The sequence below is a fragment of the Carassius gibelio genome, chromosome A9, assembly GCF_023724105.1.
Source record: "Carassius gibelio isolate Cgi1373 ecotype wild population from Czech Republic chromosome A9, carGib1.2-hapl.c, whole genome shotgun sequence".
NCBI lineage: Eukaryota > Metazoa > Chordata > Actinopteri > Cypriniformes > Cyprinidae > Carassius > Carassius gibelio.
The window spans coordinates 16,959,099-16,978,256 of NC_068379.1; the positions used below are offsets into that span (position 1 = coordinate 16,959,099).

The following is a 19,158-nucleotide window of genomic DNA, read 5'->3' on the forward strand; positions in this document are numbered from 1 at the left end:
TTTGTCACCTACAGGCGCTGCTTTCAGTGCTAATATTACAGGTGGCATTAGTACTTCAGTCGCTGTGTTCTGTCACGAACTGCCCCATGAACTAGGTAAGTGGCTTAACTATTTGCGGTTTGTCAAAAAAAAATGTGGGAATAGCAGATTCACTTTCTTACAGTTGCTTATCCAGTGAAAGTTAAAAACAGAGTTCCTACAAATTTTCTATTTAATAATTCCATACTTTTCCTGACTCATCTGTATATTTTTCAAACCATATTTAATAGTGAAAAAAAAGCAAAATTGATTTTGCGTAAAGGTTCAAATTCACAATTTGATGCTCTCACAGTACTACAGATATTGTAGTAACAATACAAAATTTCAGTTGACTGTACCAATAATAAAATTTAATGGTTCTTGATATCATAGCAAAAACTAGATTAACCCAAGCCCGATAGGGGGCCAACTTATTTATGGCCATATGGCCGGGTATCGGCCTGTTTTAGGCTTCTCCTTATTTTAATATTTTAGACTTTCATCAGTTAAGGTGATTGAAAAGATGTACTGTGCTGGTGTAAACAACACAATACCATGCTACCATCCGTGACGGTCAAGTCCAGATTGCACAGTGTTTGTGACCTGCCAGCAGCAGCGAGAAAAAAAGAGGAGGACTGGATTAAAGCCAAAGATTTTTCTAGTCGACTAGTGGTAGTAATTACTTAACCATAATGTGCCTTTTTTTATATAATAATATGCCTTTGATATTTATGCTAGCTAAAGCCTATTCAGCGTTCTAGCACACGCAATAGGCTAAAGCTTGCCGGAAAGCACTGGCAAAAGAAATTAAAAAGTAATTAGCAAAAGTAAATCAGGGGAAATAGTAAGGAGACCCGTAAGACCTTTTTTATCTTCAGAAAAAAATTACGATATTTTAGATGAAATTCAAGAGTTTTCTGACCCTGCATAGACCACAACAGAACTACCACGTTTAGGGACATCGTTAAAACAGTCCATGTGACACCAGAGGTTCAACCCTAATTTTATGAGGCTATGAAAATACTATTTATGCGCCAAGAAAACAAAAATAGTGACTTTATTCTGACATTGAACCTGGATCTGCTGTGCCTTGTTTTCAAGCGATGCATGCGTCCGTAATACTCTCGAGAACGTATATCGAAGACTGACATATAAGAGTAGAAGTTGTTGTGTTTTCTTTGCACACAAACCGTATTCTCATAGCTTTATAAAATAAAGGTTAAACCACTGACGTCACATGGAATATTTTAACGATTGACATCAACATCAAGGTGAAAATTTCCAGCTGTTTCTGAGCTCTTCGTTTCATGTTTGAATGAGTAAAACACAAATACAACTCAGCTGAACATACAGCTTTTAAAAGACAGCAAAGTTTTTTATGAAGTTTTGAGTTTGCTGTCTAGAGGGTCGTTCGTTTTAAATTACCCTTTTTGTTTAAACAAAAAAACCAGACAAAACAACACCATAGAAGAAGGAACAAACAGAGTATGCCTTTGATGTAACAACAATATTTTGCATTTGATGTTGTTTACCTTTACTGTCTGCCATCCAGTGGAGGTGATGGGACTTGAGACACTAATAATGTTTGATGGCGCAGCTCTCTTTTTTGTCTAATGATCTATATGCCCATGTTGTGGCTGGGGAAAGACGGCTACAATAAAGAGTTTTACTGCCCTGCAGTGCTGTTAATTGCCTTTGACAACTGATTTGATTGGGCCAGGTGACACAGAGCAAAGGTCCAGAGTGCAGTTTAGAGAGCACCAATGGCCGTAAAGGCTCCTCACATATATATTCAGTAATTAGGAACAAAGGAGCAGCAGCAAAGAATTGCTAAAACACACACACACACACACTTTTATTGAGAAGGACAACCTGATCTCACTGCAGTTAATGTCAGGTTTAGCATAGCCAAAACTAACCCTACTCACATTTGTATTTGCCTCCAGGTGACTTTGCTGTTTTATTGAAGGCTGGGATGTCAGTGAAGCAAGCCATTGCATATAACGTCCTCTCTGCCCTTATGGCTTATGCTGGCATGGTGATCGGCATGGCTGTGGGACAGTACACGCACAACGTCACCGGCTGGATCTTTGCCGTTACTGCTGGCATGTTTCTCTACGTGGCATTAGTGGATATGGTAAGAAAACCGGAATGTGGATTTATTTGCTTGCCAGTAAGGCTGCATAAATATGTTATAATTATTGATTACTTGAAGTGATTTATTACCTGCCATCTTAAGGACCATTCACACAGAGCATTCCACTGTGCTGCTTGTCCACTGTTTTTCTGTGTTGACATGTTCTCGACGGATGTTTGAGCATTATGCTCACATCTCATGTCTTTTGTAGTGTCTCATAGATGCCAGTGTTTAAATTAAAAGTAGTAGAACTACTTCTATTTATTTTTCTTTCTTTTTTTCTTGTGAATAAATAGTTAAGTAAATGGCCTCTCATACATTCAAAATAAGGTGACTACTATTGATAAAAGCACAACTTTTCTCATTTCAAATAAATTATACACAATATTATTGAAAATATTAGACTGCTCCCATCATAATCCCCAAAGCAGTCTGCATATTCACGATGTCTGAACCCTACAATTCAACAGAAGCTCATTGAGTTCTGCACTCCTGTGAACAATTAAATGATTGCAATCAACAAAGCTGCCTACACTGCACAATAAATTTCTTATGTACACTGTTGTCGACTTGCTGGTTATAATAGGAGCGTTTTATTTTTGTCCCACTCCCAACACTTGCATGTGTGTATTGGGATGAGAAAATTGTGAACAAGCGGGATTCCAGAAGACGCACAAATGTTTATGCTTTTGGTTCTAACCTTTTTTTTTTTTTTATGACGTTATACACTGCAATACACATTTTAATGTGCCATTGCTAACAGGTGTGACAAATAAAACCAAATCCGTAAATTGCATTCTCCAATCAAGATATGTTTAAGCAAACCTTGTTTTTTTGTGTTTGCTTATTGTTTGTTGTGAGCTTTTGATGTTTAACCATATTAAATTCCTCTTCCTGTTCTTCAGTTGCCAGAGATGCTTCATGGAGACAGCGAGGAGCACAAGCGCTGTCACATGGGTCACTTTGTCCTGCAGAACTTGGGTTTGCTCACGGGGTTTGGAATCATGTTGCTGATCGCCATCTTCGAGGAACACATTGTGCTTGACTTTGGCTTCTAGCCGGAGCCCGAGATCACGTGTGGCGTCATTCATCAGCTACATTCACACGCGTGCTTTGCCTTAAAGTGGCTTTGTTTTGTGTTGGTACAGTCGTGCAGGCATGTCTCAAAAGACAGCATCAGTAGCTTACAGTGGACATGGACATGAAAAAAAAACATGTTTACATTTCATCATCTCTTCCTCTCTAGGCTACTCAAACCGGTTGCTTGTTGTCTTCAAGGTATTTTGTAGATCTAGCTCCCTAGACATTTCTCCCGTTTTATTCATTTCTTTTCTCTTTCTTTTTTTCTTTTCTTTCTTTTTTATTTGAGTATGTGTGTCTAATCAAACATATCCACAGTACGAGATGCGCTGCCCAGCTATTTGGGTTATCCCTTTAATATTGTAGTATTTTTGTGTTCTAAAAAGAGAAGCAGCTATTCATCAGTCACTCATTCAGTGTCGTGTTTAGCTCTTTCATTCATCTGTATGGTAGCTCACAGCCATTCAATCGTAACTGGTGTGTTGTGCTGTGTATGTGTAATGTGTCACACCATCTCATTTTCAGGTACAGAACTGTGCTAGTATGTTGCAACAAAGTCCAACTGGCATCAAGGTTTTTTTTTTCTTTTTTTTAGAAGTTCTGGTCAGTATTATTTGGCCAGGATCGTGGAAAACAACACACTTTTATTCACTGGTTTGCGCTTTACTGTCAGCATTGACTACTTGTTTGTTTCTTACACTATATTTAATGTTCATAGTGATGGGAGCCTGTCCTCAGCCTTAGAATTTAATGTGCTTTTTTTCTGTTATTATTGGCTAAGATTGTACTAGTGTTATGACCAACTCTGAGTATTGAAGAAATAGGTATGCACCTGTGTTTTGAATAACTGCTGACACGGTGCTGCCAAAAGACCGATTGCATTCATGAGGTCAGCTGAATAGTGACTGAACAAGTCCAGGATCAAAGCTAATGCTAAAACACTGTGATTTTAAATGAAGGACACCTGGCTACGCATTATCTGTCCATCAAGGAATGCAACAGTTTTCTTTGGGAAGTCTATTTGTTCATTGATAAAATAGTAATTATCATGAACTAGACTACTTTCAGAATATAAATTCAAGTTGATTTTTGATGTCCAAGTGGAGTTGTTGTAAATAATGATCTTGTCACAGGTGAAGAAGTTCATGAAATAATTATGTTCCCAAAAGGAGATTTGCTACTGAAGACTATTTTTATTGAACAAGTTGGCATTTTGAAACGCGTTACTTTATTTTAATTATTTGATGTTTGTTATTACTGGATAATTTTTGCAAAATTCAAAATGTTATTTTGTGAGACATCAGCACCTTTTATACACTGATCATCTAAAAACCTACTTTTCAGACAAAAGTTTGGGAGAAACATTCCTTTTTTTCTTTTTTTTTGTTCTTTTTTTTTTTGTTTTACCTAGAAAATTGAGTTCGCCATTATGAAATGTTCTTTTGACAATCTTAAATGCTCTCATTGTTGACACCCTCCCATTATTGAAATTAATGCACACATTTCAATTATTGGCCTTTTGTGCACTTGTATGAAAGTCTGAATACAATCAAATCTGTAGAACATCTGTTAATCTGTCCCTGTTGATATGATTCTTGTTAATGAGTGTGAAACATTTTGATTGTGCCAAATTCAGTGCACTGATCGTGCCTGCAGTCGCCTCAACACATTCCACTGGCTGTTTGCTGCTTGAATCCTCTACCGTCATGAGTTGGTGAAGCATGTTATGTGATTCATGCTTATCCTGTGACCATGTGACATCCATTTCTTAATTCTTGTGGATGTGAATCATTATTAATTGCATTCATCAAATGTACTTGATTGGATGGAAACATCCATGAGACAAGTTAAAGTAAATAGTTTTTATTTCTGGTATGAAATGGAGAGATGAGAACACTTACTGTTGATTTCCTCTTTCCCTCAAGGATTTAATTTTCACAACTTGAATGTAAAGTCAATGAGTTCGGGGTCATGTGAGCAAACCTAATCCGGGTCTTCAGAGATTAGGTCTAAATCCTGTGTATGTGAAATGAAGTTGTCCATTTTGTTTAAACAAAATATTTGAGTAAAAGAGCTCTAGAGCATTGGTTAAGTGGTGCAAAGAAATAAACTTGATATTAAATAAAAATGACGCACACCAATTATTTTCCTTTTTTTTCTTTCTTTTTTTTTCATGCTTTACTGTGTATTCCAAGAATAGACCATCCAGCTATTTACTTCTCTTTTAGTATTGCCAGTTTTGGGGAACACATTTATTTTTTTAGTCCTCTTGTTTAATCAGCTTGGATGTTAAAGTGTCTTCAGTACATTTGGCATTCTTGCTGATTGTGCATTTCTTTGTCAGAAGTGAAAAAATAAAGTTTGCAAAGTCTACTTTGAGAGTTTCAGCTTATTAATTCTATACATCTATTAATTTTATATATTTATTATTGCTATTATATATATATATATTAATTTCAGAAGATAGGAAACCTTTTATTAATTTATTAAATGGTATCATTTTTATTTTTAGACAGATGCTATTTTGATGGTATTTCTAAATCTAAAAAATTTAGTCACAGATACTTTACTAAAAATCAAGTGAAGGATACTACAGGCAGAGAAGCGCATCTATAAGGTGACACAATAAAAGCCATGCCACAATGGATCCAGTTCTCCAGAGGCACGTCTGAATTCAGGGTAATTGCAATGACGCAGTTGGTGGAGTTTCCAGTGGTCTCTCACTGGTTTCGTAGTCAGGAGAAATGTAGCACTGACGCTCATAGTGTCCTGCTTCTTCATGGACTTCAGCCAGATCTGCAGACAGTATGATTTCTAGATGAGAATACTACACAAATATGAATAGGATGCAGTTAGTTGTTTCAACATTTCTAACAGAGAATGAGAGAAGCAGAAGTTTTGTTAAGATCTAAAAAACAAAGTTGCAGAGTCACCAAGGATATGTTGCTTAATCAACATTCAGTTTGCCCTCGTTGATAAACTAACCCATTTTCCTTGACTTGGTATCCAAGATAACTTTAAAACAAAGAAAGACCGACCAAAAATAAATTCAAAGCCCCCGAACACCTTTATTTGAAGCACTTAATATACCTCCTCCAAAACAAACAGGTACATTAAAACTTGGTGGTTTTAATAAGACTTATGCATGCTTTTATTTTCAGTGTCTTAGATGAAATACTTTAAGCTGAAATTAAAAATGGCCTTTGAAAAAAATTGCATTTCAAAGTTTTACCGTAAGTACTGAATGCATGTTTAATTAAGTTCAGCTCTTGTCAAAAAGTTATTTTGGTAATGCGATGTCCTGAAATGCCTGAATATTAAACAGGAGTGAATGCATTATTTATTGTGGCAATGTGCACTATACAGAAGAGGGCAGGGTTAATATAAATCTTTGTTTTCTCTTTCTGTTCTTTTAAGAATATTTAACAATCTATTTGAAAATCTCACCTGTTATGATATTCATGTTTAACTAGAATTCCATCCCCTTGCTGTTTATATATTTGAAGAGTTCAGATGCAAAAGCTCTAAGTGCCATTTGAAATTTTCATCTAAAATTAGGATTTTTATCAGGCTCCTGTATTTATGATCAGTTATTTCACTTTTATAGCCTGGAAAAGGACCTGCACATTGCCATTAAAATGACTCAACTTAAGCATAGGAGCTCAATAAAAATCCTAATTTTGATGGTATTTAGAGGCTTTTGCATCTGAACTCTTCATATATATATATATATATATATATATATATATATATATATATATATATATATATATATATATATATATATATATATATGAGTGTATGACCCATACTCAGAATTTGTGCTCTGCATTTAACCCATCCGAAGTGCACACAAACAGAGCAGTGAAAACACACACACACACACTGTGAACACACACCCGGAGGAGTGGGCAGCCATTTATGCCCACTGCTCCGGGTGTGTGTTCACAGTGTGTGTGTGTGTGTGTTTTCACTGCTCTGTGTGTGTGCACTTCGGATGGGTTAAATGCAGAGCACAAATTCTGAGTATGGGTCAACATACTTGGCTGAATGTCACGTCACTTCACTTCACTTTTTTTTTATATATGTGTATATATACATACAGTACAGACCAAAAGTTTGGACACACCTTCTCATTCAAAGAGTTTTTTTTCATTTTCATGACTATGAAAATTGTAGATTCACAGTGAAGGCATCAAAACTATGAAATAACACATGTGGAATTTATATAGGGAAATATATACATAAAAACTGAAACAACTGAAAATATGTAATATTGTAGGTTCTTCAAAGTAGCCACCTTTTGCTTTGACTACTGCTTTGCACACTCTTGGTATTCTCTTGATGAGCTTCAAGAGGTAGTCACCTGAAATGGTCTTCCAACAGTCTTGAAGGAGTTCCCAGAGAGATGCTTAGCACTTGTTGGCCCTTGCGCCTTCTGTCTGCGGTCCAGCTCACCCCTAAACCATCTGGATTGGGTTCAGGTCCGGTGACTGTGGAGGCCAGGTCATCTGGCACAGCACCCCATCACTCTCCATCTTGGTCAAGCCCTTAATGCCTTCAGTGTGACTTTACAATTTTCATAGTCATTTTTTTTTTTTTTACATCCGGTTTCACACCGAAATGTTACATTTTGAGTTGGAAATACTGTTCATGTTGACTTTAAATGCTTCCAGTTGATCCAGCAGAATTTTATTCTAAGATGTCTTTTAGCACTTGATGACAAACAAGCATCTCATGCTTTAATAGCTTGACTAATCTGAAGACTTAAGAGAGGAACCAGAAAGTTTTCTCATTTGAATCAATACTTTTTTCTTTTCTTTCTTTGGCATTATCATCCCTTTTTGCACGTTGTTGTAAAATGAGAAAAAAATACTTCTTGTATAAAAAATACTTTAGGCCAAACACTGTGTTGTGGTGACTGATGCGATGTCTCTTCACAAGGACACAGGTTTAAATGAATGTCGCTGGTTAAAGTTTAGCTGGGAGTGCAGTTTGACTTAAGTTTTAAAATGTAAGACATGATGATCTGCAAAACAAATTTACTTTAAGTATAACTATAACTATAAAAATGAAGTAGACACAACAAAGTGTCTGTTAATGTCAAAGACACACATAAACAGCCTCGTGGAGTGTGTGATGGCCTCAGAAAGATGGGTTTCCTCTGGAGAGATGCTCATACTGATGGAAGAACAGCAGGGGTCTGATGTCAGAGCACTGTAATGTTGACTCTGATTGATGGCACTCAGCCGCGGCGAGGGGTTAATGAAACTGTGAGTCTTGAAGGCCAAATAGAAGCTCAAAGTTCCTTTTTTTATTGAAAAGAAGAGTACAGAAGCAGTGTTGTAATCTTAGCTCACTGAGTTTTTGAGTTTTTGAGTTTTGCCCACGAAATGCCTTGGTGAACTCAGTGGAGCTGTTATACTGAAAAGGAAACAATCAGCATCTTAATGCAACACTGAATTTCAGGAAGGCGATGCTAAATAATGGCATGCACTTAAAACGGGCTACTTTTGAGATCGCTGACATTTATAATAATGGCTATGGAAACATTCATGAATAAAAGATTTTGAGAGAAAATGCCAAATAAAATTGGGTATAGATTAAACATGTGCTCGCGAATAAATAACCACCGGCAGCAACCTGCTGTGTTTAGTTATTGAACTTATAGCTCATAATTCCTTTTCAGAACTTTCATAAAGAGGCGAACCGATGCCTCTCCAAAAGATGCGTGTTTTTTGTTTACCAAAGTCAATTATATCTGTAGGCATTTTAAACACAGCTGTATAATGTGGGAGGGATTCTGAGCCAGGAGCTGACAAACACCTCGACTGAGCTAGCACAAAGACCAGAATTGTTGTTTTCTCTTATAATTGCTTTCTCTTAGGCTTTTGAATGAGAAAACTTGGCTTGCAGAGTTGCGTATGGTCTTCCTTTAAAGGAAATATGATGAAGGAAGGGAAATAAAGCCTTAGTTCAGTTTGGTTTCCAGCCGTATCTCTGTAGAGTTTAAATATAACATTCTCTTTGAATTGTATATGAAAGAAACATTGAACGAGCTTTAATGTCATGCTGTGGAAATTTTGTCTGACATAACCCCTCTAGAACTAGACAAGCTTTTTGGACTAATGTGTTTTTAAAACATATTAAGTGTACAGTAATTTATAAACGTTTACGAGACATGAGTGGCAGTTAATGTTGATTTAACTGTTTGTACACTGGATTTTGTGGAGACTACTTGTCATGTACAGGAATGTAGGCTATACATGGATTTACCGGTGAGTGAGTTAACATTTCCGTCCATGTCTAAGAGTTTATCGTGTTAGTTAGCAGACTGGAAAACTGCCGCACACAGTCCGGAAATGCACCTTTTCTCTTTTTTTTATTAAATGAAGGTGCATGTCAGGCGACATCTTCAGGTGGGATATGAAAAGATGGACAGAGGGGCGAATTGATTGTGACATTTCCTGTTGAAATTTCCCTTGCTAATGTGGTGGGTGGCACTCGGTAGCACTGGAGAAATGTCAGAGCATTCACATAGGCGCTTGATCAGTTTGTGAAATCAGCTTGTTTTGAAAAGAGGAAGGGAATTATGAGGAGTGCTTCTCTGAATTTGGGAAAATGTCAAGAACACTCTTTTTTTAGGGGTGGATTAAGGGGTGCTGGCAAGCATGAAAAGAAAGAGGGTGACGTGATTACTATGTGTGTGTGTTTCAAGAACAGTAAAAGGACATTTGATTTTGTGTGTATACAAAGACGAGACAGGTACACATGCGACCTCACCTCGTACTGTCCCAAGATCATGTGTACCCTTACGAAAAATAATTTTATTCAAGTGTGCTATTAGTATACTTATTTTAAACTAAAAATAGGAAAGTATGCTTTTAGTTTACTTTTTATGTACTTCTCAAAATTGGCTTTATGTACTTAATGTACTTTATTTATACTTAAAATGAAATTTAAGTATACTTGACTTATACTTACAAAAATTGATAAAAAAAAACAACAACAGAAATTAACAGATGTAATCTAACACGACCATCTGACATGAAACAGCATCAAAACGAATGTTATGGAATAGAATGCAGATCGATGAAGAGGTAATAATTACAGTCAAGTTTTGGGGTGTTGATGGACTCCATCTACGTTTTGATTATCATTCTGAATCGAATTCATAGCCTTTATTTACAGATTTTTGTTCCAAAATGTTATTTCTTTATTTTTTACGAAACCTAATCACATTAACGTTTTTAAAAAAATGAATGCATGAAACTAGAATATAATGTTTTTGTTCACAAGCAGATACCCTGTCCTTTCTTTGGATGTTTTGTATGTAGATATTCATACGACAAAATATATACAAATTCTAACCTAAACAGGGACATAGTAGTATACTTAAAGTATGATGTAAAGTTCACTTAAAGAAAACTTATGAGTATACTTGCAGTATAAAAATACTAGTAGTTTACTGAGACTATAATTCAAAGTGTAATAAGTATTTAATTAGTAAACTATCAGTATACCTATAAGTTCACTTCTAGTATAATTGCAGTACAAACTTCAAACATAGAGGTAGTTTTGTACTCAAAGTTTGCTACTGTTATACTTAAAGTATACTTATAAGTATACTTTTACATAAAAGTTTTACATCACAGGAGAGGGGTATTTGGTCAGCCACAAGTGGAAATCTGGATGAGATGTATCTGGATTCAGCTCCTGCAGAAAGTCTACTGGTGGACTTTGTTTTATGTCATAGAAATAATCTGGTGAAAAAATCTGGTGTCATAGAAGAAATCTGGTGTTCCTTTCATACTTCACCTATCCATTTCACTTAATATCAATGGCACCTTGCAATCGTAAACCTCTTTCCAGACCTCTCGGTATCAAGCCAGGTCTTTCCGCAGACCTTAAAGCGCTCCATCTCATCCAATCGACAGATCTCATCCTCATCGATGTCTTAGGCAATCAGGTGCAGGGGTTCGAATGAGGGTTATCCAGATCAACACTGCCTGTCAGGAGAAAATGCCATTCCTTTTCATCCACATGAAAAATAAGATGTAAGAGAAAGTTGTTTATGCATAACTTTATTCAGTTATATCTGCAATGAAAATTTTCCTTCACTGAGTTTAGACACAGTTTGTTCTTCAGCAGCTGTGCTTGATTAAATATCCAACTCAAAAGAACAGAGCAATGGTGAATGAGTCTTAAAGTTGCCATCAAAAAAGTCGCAGTCCATGAAAATAAATTTACTGGTGCATCGCCCCCACCCCACTTGATTCAGTAGCTGACAAACTGCTGACAGCACAATAAATGGATGATAGACACTTGCTGCTAGAGTAACAGCTCAGGCATGGAGGATCAGCATAAAGAACAGATTATAAATCACTTAAACTTTGATTAAATTGGTTAAACTTGTGTTTATGCGGACGAATGTTGCAGGATCATTTGAAACAGGGATGATATAAATATTGTCAGACTGATGCATGCAGGTCATTAGCCTTAAGAGGCCTTGTGTAAGAGTAACCTCTTAATTTTTACTATTATTTATCAGATGAATTACTGTCTTGCCATAGCTTATTGATTCAATAAATCACAGCAGTGTGCGAGTGAAGGCAGTTACTCACAAGCTTGATGTGTTTGAGCAGGTTGACACTGAGGTAGAAGGAGTTTGTCCTTCTCAAAAAAGCGACATACATTGACGTAAAGCGAGTTTGTGAAATAGTCCTTCAGAATCTGCAGTCTACATACACAGAAAGAACGTTGTGGCAGAAATCAGTTCATTGAGAAGCATTTTGAAAGCATCTAAAGAAAACACTAAAGAAAAAATAGTTTGAGTGATCTGATGTACACTGAACCTGTTATACACATACGTCTAAAAAGTTACTTTAGCTTTGTTTATAAGACAACCTCGAGTGGTATGTTCATGCCTGCTATAAAAGTTTTCCTATTGCTTTATATGGGTCCTTTGAATATTACTGTGGACAGTGGGGTGCCCTGGAGTAAAAAAAAAAAAAAAGGAAGAACTTCCCCAGTGGGTCCCAGCCACCAAGTGAAAGTGAAAGTCATGACATTTGCCAAGTATGGTAATCCATACTCAGAATTGGTGCTCTGCATTTAACCCATCCAAGTTCACACACACAGCAGTGAGAAGTGAACACACCATGAACATACACCCGGAGCAGGGGGCAGCTATAGATCCAGCACCCGGGGAGCAACAGGGGGTTCAATCCTTGCTCAGGGGCACTTCAGCCATGGGTGTTGAAGGTGGAAGATAGCAACAGGTGTTTATTTAATACTTTACTGTGTTAAAGTATAAAATAAATGTGTGTATTTAAAGTGACATTTACAAAAAATGTCTAGTTTTGTGATTGTCACAGGGGCAGCTGTGGCCTAATGGTTAGAGAGCCGGACTAGTTACACTCTAAAAACGGCTGGGTTATTTTTTAACCCAAAATGCTGGGTTGAGTCTGTTGGGTCATTTTGTTGGGTTATTTTATTTCTTTTTAAACACTTTTGGGTAGTTTCAGTTTACCAGGTGTTGGGTTAAACCTGCTGGGTTGCGTCACTGGGTTGTTTCAGGCCAGCGCTGGGTTATTTAACGCGCCTTGAAGATGTTTAAATCGCTCCCCAACTGTCATTTTGGAAGAACAACGGGGCAAAGCCACGGCTTTCAACTGTTTTAAGGTAAGTTTATATATATATAACTTTAATAATTATTTTAAATTGGCAGAATTATAACTTTTTTTTGCGGCAACATTACTGTTAAACGTCTACAGGCAAACATTATTTACGTTAAATGAGGAACTGTTTACCTCAATAATCGTGTTAAGGTATCTGAGACGACAGATTAATACAGTTTTATTAAGTTTCAGACAGTGACGGATGGATGAAATATGCGAATACCTGTGAAAATAGAGGAAAAAGTCGTTTCTGACACTGAAAAGCGAATTTGACATTTAACTTAAGTGAGTCATATGAGTTCAAAAAGTGAATACGACTCTCTGCGCTAATGTGAAAACGCCTGCAGTTGTCCATATCGAGATGTAAATCATACAAATTACGTACAATACAGTCGGACCGCTGGTCTAAGAGAACCGACGATCCAGTTCAAATAAACCTGTTCAGCAATTCTCGAACAAAGTGATTCCCGGAAGAGAATCGACGTCTCAGGGCATTTCAAAGTCCGCGCACGGACAGCGAGTGATGTAGGCCGCGTTAGTGAGGTGCAGAGCCATATAGAGTGATTAGATGCTTGTGTGGTTTATTAAGTCTTTTTACATACATATTATAATTCAAAATGTTTTTTTTTTCCTGTCAGAAAAGCACATGGATACATTTGTGAGAGAAAAACTCTTCGAGCTCAGTCTTATTGAGGCATCTAACGGTAAGTTCTTGTTTATTATTCATTTTACATAATTGTTTGTCTGTGATAATCAATTAACTTAACGTTAACCCTCACGTAACTTAAACGCACATATATTTTTATTACGTGCTATAGTTAAAGCTGCACTTAGTAACTTTGTGTTCGGAATGTACATAATTTATGAGTGTAAACATCATAAACATCCAGATAGTGTTTTTGACTTGTCCTTATCACTTTGGTACACCTATAAGTGTTTATATATGGAGTGTTTTAAAGCTGCGGAGTAACCCAGTACCTACGTGACTTGTCATAGAAATGTCTGTGGGCGCATGCAGTGTGATCTCCCTTGTGCCAGTTACTGTGTGTGTTTGATATAGCCAGCATATTAACATAAAACTGTGATTTATAATGACTGGAACATCCCATTGATTAGACAGTTTGAAAGCACACCTTTCAGCCAATCACTAGAGCAAATTCTGCTTCTGTTGACCAACTCATAGGTGAATTTAACAAATAATCATGATGGGTAAATTTCATGATTAACTTCACACAGTTAATTGAACTGAAAAACTGTTATTAAAACCATTATTTATTTATTTTTTACTTTATTTTAAAGGTTGGAACAAACATGGAATTCCTTAACCGAGCAGAGTCCACAAAACCCCATCCAATTGTCGTGGCGATTTAAAAATTCCAGCAGATCTCTCAGGCATTGATCATAATCAATGGACAGGTAAGGATATTCTGAACTATTTTCAAAAGGAATTGCAAATTGTATATTTAATTGCATTTTTCCACATGTGGACACATACATTGTGAAATAGTCCAAACGCAATTGAAAAGCATTTGTATTTCAGATGCTTTACACAGAAAGCTGTCAATTTGTGTCAAGCGTGGGACTATACTATGGGGCGTGTTTTTTATTGGGATATATTCTGTAGTTTTTACCCCAAATCTCTCACTGTATGCACTCTGATGCACGGCAGCAAAACAACATTGCAGTTCTACTCTTATTTACCTATTTGCATCTTACCCTACATTTTATTCCTCAGGTGAAAAGCATTTGGTTAATGGTGAATATTGACCAATAGTACCATGTGGTTCTAACTGTTAGCAGGGGATAGTAGCTGCATTTGGGGTAAAAATGACAGAATTATTTATTGTGTATGGTGCCAAGAATATAGGGAGATCCGGGTTGCACTATCTGTTCTTTAACACGCATCTCTTGGAGCGGCAGATGCCTTTAGTAGTGCCTTAACCTCGATTGTTCAAAGCATTTTGGCACCATTGTCTTTGAGTGACATCACCTCCCAATAGAAACACTCCCCATAGTATGGTCCCACCTCTGGCAAAAATTGAAAGTTTTCCATGTGAGGCATTGGAAATTCAGATGCCAAAGTAATTGCGATTCCATTTGAGTTTTGGCAGGTAACATGTGCGACACAGTGAAAAAACAGGCATGGTAATTAGTAACACCTCATGTACTTGTTCTTATGTTGCATCTATGATAACATTAGTCTGTTTCTCTCTTATTCCGAGGTCACTGTAGCCACCAGATCCAGTCTGTATCCAGATCAGAGGGTCACTGCAGTCACCCGGATCCAGTACGTATCCAGACCAGATGGTGGATCAGCAACTAGAAAGGACCTCTACTGCCCTGAAGGACAGCAGAGACCAGGACAACTAGAGGCCCAGATACAAATCCCCTGTAAAGACCTTGTCTCAGAGGACCACCAGGACAAGACCACAGGAAACAGATGATTCTTCTGCACAATCTTACTTTGCTGTAGCCTGGAATTGAACTACTGGTTTCGTCTGGTCAGAGGAGAACTGGCCCCCCAACTGAGCCTGTATTCTCCCAAGGTTTTTTTCTCCATTCTGCACCGATGGAGTTTTGGTTCCTTGGTTTTCCTTAGTTGGAGACAATTAATATCAAGCGATATCATTGACTTGATTGAACAGAGGGACGATACATCACTGAATCAATGATGAACTGACTTTAACTGAAAACTGAGTGTTTACTGTTATCCCTTCGCATTATTACACACTATTTTCATATTTAATATTGTAAAGCTGCTATGATGCAGTATTTGTTTAATATGACAGGCTTATTAGTCATAATACATGGAAAATACAGCTGCAAACGGACTTTGCTTTTCCATTTGAAATTTGGCAGTCATTCATGAAAACTGAAACAGTAATTTTTGTTCAGTGTTTTTGAAAGTGTTTTGTTCAAGATTTAAAATTGTGTTTGGATTATGTCACAATGTGTCACATGTGGAAAACGGAATTGAAAATATTATTTGCAATTCCTTTTGAAAATTGTCCTTCCATAGACAGGCTCTATAACAGAGTATACTGCTCTCAGGTGTAGATCTTTGCTTCAAATCTTAAGTGTTTGACAGTAGTTCACCCAAAAATTAAAATTGTCATTAATTATTCACCCTGGTCTGAAAGCTCTCGAATATCATCGAAAATATCTTAACTTGTGTTCTGAAGATGAACGAAGGTCTTACGGGTTTGTAACGACATTAAGTTGAGTAATAAATGACAGAATTTTCATTTTTGGGTGAACTATATGTTGAACTACCCTAAGCAGTGCACATCTACTTACATAGGAGTCTTTATATACTTGATATACATTTAAGGACATCTTTAAATGAGTCTACATTTAAATTTAAAGAATGTTAATTGTCAGTGTCATTTCACTGTGTATTTAAATAGCTAAACATGTCAAAATGTAATAGTTAAACAGCTAGACAGGTCATTCAGAAATAATTTTCTTATTTATTGCAACTGTAATTCTGTGATTTTTATTTTATTTATTTATTTTGTATTTGCTGAAAAAAAAGGGAAAATTCCATATTGTTTGTCATTGGTACAACTTTTTGAATGTCAGATGGCATTAAAATTATTTTTTAACAGTCTAAATAACCTGTATTCTTCATTATTTATTAATCCATGATTGCTTTGTTAAGCAAAAGTGAAATTATGAGAATAACCCAGCAAGAATAACCCAGAATCATAAAAATGCAAACCCACAAATGGTAAAAATGACTCTAACTTGGGTTTTCTAAATAAACCAGCATGCTGGGTTAAAATGTGTAAACCAGCATGCTGGGTTACTTTAACCCAGCACGTGTTCTGTCCAATATTTACCCAGTGCTGGGTTGCCAATTGGGTTATTTTTAACCCAGCCATTTTTAGAGTGTAGGTTGCCGGTTCGAGTCTCAGTGCTGGCAGGAGTTGTAGATGGGAGGGAGTGAATGAACACTGTAGAAGCATTTTATAAGGCACTCTCTTAAAGTTTTGAGATCTGGTTTTGGTGTCTCTGTCCTCTAGAGAATTGGCAGTATTCTTTTAACCAGCAGATTCTGCCCTGGGCTGATGTGTCCTAGTATTCCCACAGCTCTCAGCTATCAAAATCACATCATATCTATCAAAAGAACACCATACTGCCCTAGTAAGACAGTGCTGCTGGTAAATAGTCATGCAGGGAAACAATGTCTTCACATTATTTTGAAAAAAAAAAAAAAGCCTCCCCACACTAGATATCCTGAATACCATAGAACCCATGTCTCTGTAGAAAATGTGGTGGCTTTAAATGGATATTTCACTCAAATGAATGGTCTGTCATCATTTGCTTAGGCTCATATCATTCCAAAACCTGTATGACCTTGTTGTTTTTTTCACAAGAGAAGATAGTTTAAAGAATGTTTCAACAGTTTTCTGTTCATTCATTGAAAATCAGTGGCATCCAAAACAATGTTAGACCCCCACTGAATGTCACTGTATGGACAAAAAAATCAAAACAAAAATGCATTCTGTGTTCCACAAAAGAGAGAAAGTCACAAGACATAAGAGTGTGTTAATTATGATAGACATTTAATTTAAGTGAACCATAGGCTACTTTTAAGCGATAATGTGAGGTAGATATTTAAAGTGCCTTATAGCTGCAACTTTGACTTTTTTAAAGCATGCCATAATTGCAATGAAATTACCAGTTATATTACAGACACAATTCAGATATAATATCTGTAGTGTCCTGTAGTATCTTTGTTTCAGAATCACTTTTTTGGTGGGGAATTAAAAATTGAAAGGATGAAGAGGTTGATGAACCAGGTCAGCGAGTACTATACATGGGCTCAATGTTGGCCAGGTCAGAGTGGACAGCAGTGGGGATGTAGCCCAAGCATGTCTGATCAATCTTCAGCTCAGTAACCTCGGCAATGGCCTGTTTCTCAGAGATCTCATTGGCCAGAACCTTAGAAGATGAGAGGATCTGAACAGCAGTCTCATCTTCTAAAATGTTCTCCTCTGAGGCAGAGAGCACTTCTAAGATTGTATCCTCTATTTCTTTCAGTTGTCTACACAGAAAAGAGAGTGTGAAAGTACATGGCTAAACACACACAGATGCATGATACCTTTTCAGTTTTTTTTATTTTTTTTTTACATTACTGAAACAGAGTGTGCTGCTCTTTGCCCTCACTTCATAAGGAGATAATTATTTACTGAAGGATTCAACTTGTCTTGCTTTCAGAGACAGTATTTTAAGTGAGCAACTGTAGGACTAAACTGTCAGGTTAATTGTGTTTCTGGGTGACACCTCTTGTTCTCAGCCCCCTGTACGATGAGGGCTTGTTTGTCCTCCTCAAGGTCAGGTCTCTCTCTGGCCACCACGATGCCCAGCAGCTGGTCTTGCATCCCTTTTCGGGTGATCATGAAGTTCAGCAGGGTCACATGAGCAGAACAGGGGCAAAACTATGACAGTGCTGGCGGCAGCTGTTCTTAGAATCCTATTTTTAATAAGAAAGGACCCTTCTGTTTATTATTTGCAAGAGCATCAAAGAGCTCTTTTTTCAAGCTAACAGATACATTTTGTGGATATGGCATAACCAACCACATAACTAACTTAAATGATATCCTCCAAGATTTTGTGACAGCTCACTAATATCAGACGTAATATTCTTTGATTACTGACTGAGACATGTGAGTCTTTGGCAACATATTTTGTGGTATGAAGAATGCTAAAACTGATCTTTCACAACAGTATAATTTTTTATTGTGTTGTGAAAACCACATGCTCATCCTAAGAGGGAAAATATATTTCAGGCTCATTAAGGAGGTATCAAGGTACAGTAGTTGTGAAGGAACATTGACTAATGTGTGCAGGACAGGACTATGTGTTGGTCCTACCAATGTCAGATTACAGGTGCATTCAGGAAACCTCTTTGAAACAATTCCTTTTGGTGGCCCTAGTGGGAAATAAATGACACACCTCCCCTTTAATTTTAACCACTGGTCATGTAGACTGCCTGTAACACTTTAAGACAAAGTTCAACTTGTTTTCTATTATTTTTAAAGCTGCAGTAGGGAACTTTTGACGCTCTAGCGGTTAATAAACAGAACTGCTTGCATCTTGCGGAAGAACATCATAGCCGGAACTACTTCTCTCTGTTTATGTCTATGAAGAATCACAAAGGTACTGGGTTACTCCGCTGTGGTACCCCCGAAGCAATCGAAAATAGTCCGGATATAAAAACTTATTATAGGTGCACCC

General features: G+C 36.9%; 1 protein-coding gene, 1 long non-coding RNA gene and 1 pseudogene across 4 annotated transcripts in view; 2 read left to right on the forward strand and 1 right to left on the reverse strand.

Annotated features, from left to right (window-relative positions):
* LOC128019807 (zinc transporter ZIP10) overlaps positions 1-5,608 on the forward strand; it is a 30,028-nt gene extending 24,420 nt beyond the window's left edge. For all 3 annotated transcript variants that reach the window (XM_052606056.1, XM_052606057.1, XM_052606058.1), the window contains exons 8-10: positions 15-95; positions 1,965-2,155; positions 3,061-5,608. In XM_052606056.1, coding sequence (XP_052462016.1) covers positions 15-95; positions 1,965-2,155; positions 3,061-3,213 — 425 coding nt within the window. In that variant the 3' untranslated portion in view covers positions 3,214-5,608. The remainder of the gene's footprint in view (positions 1-14; positions 96-1,964; positions 2,156-3,060) is intronic.
* A 2,772-nt stretch (positions 5,609-8,380) lies between these two features.
* LOC128019357 (dynein axonemal heavy chain 7-like) overlaps positions 8,381-19,158 on the reverse strand; it is a 46,084-nt pseudogene continuing 35,306 nt past the window's right edge.
* LOC128019808 (uncharacterized) lies at positions 12,656-16,667 on the forward strand. The gene is made up of 4 exons (XR_008185245.1): positions 12,656-12,919; positions 13,554-13,619; positions 14,215-14,331; positions 15,138-16,667. It is a non-coding gene; the product is annotated as an uncharacterized LOC128019808 (long non-coding RNA).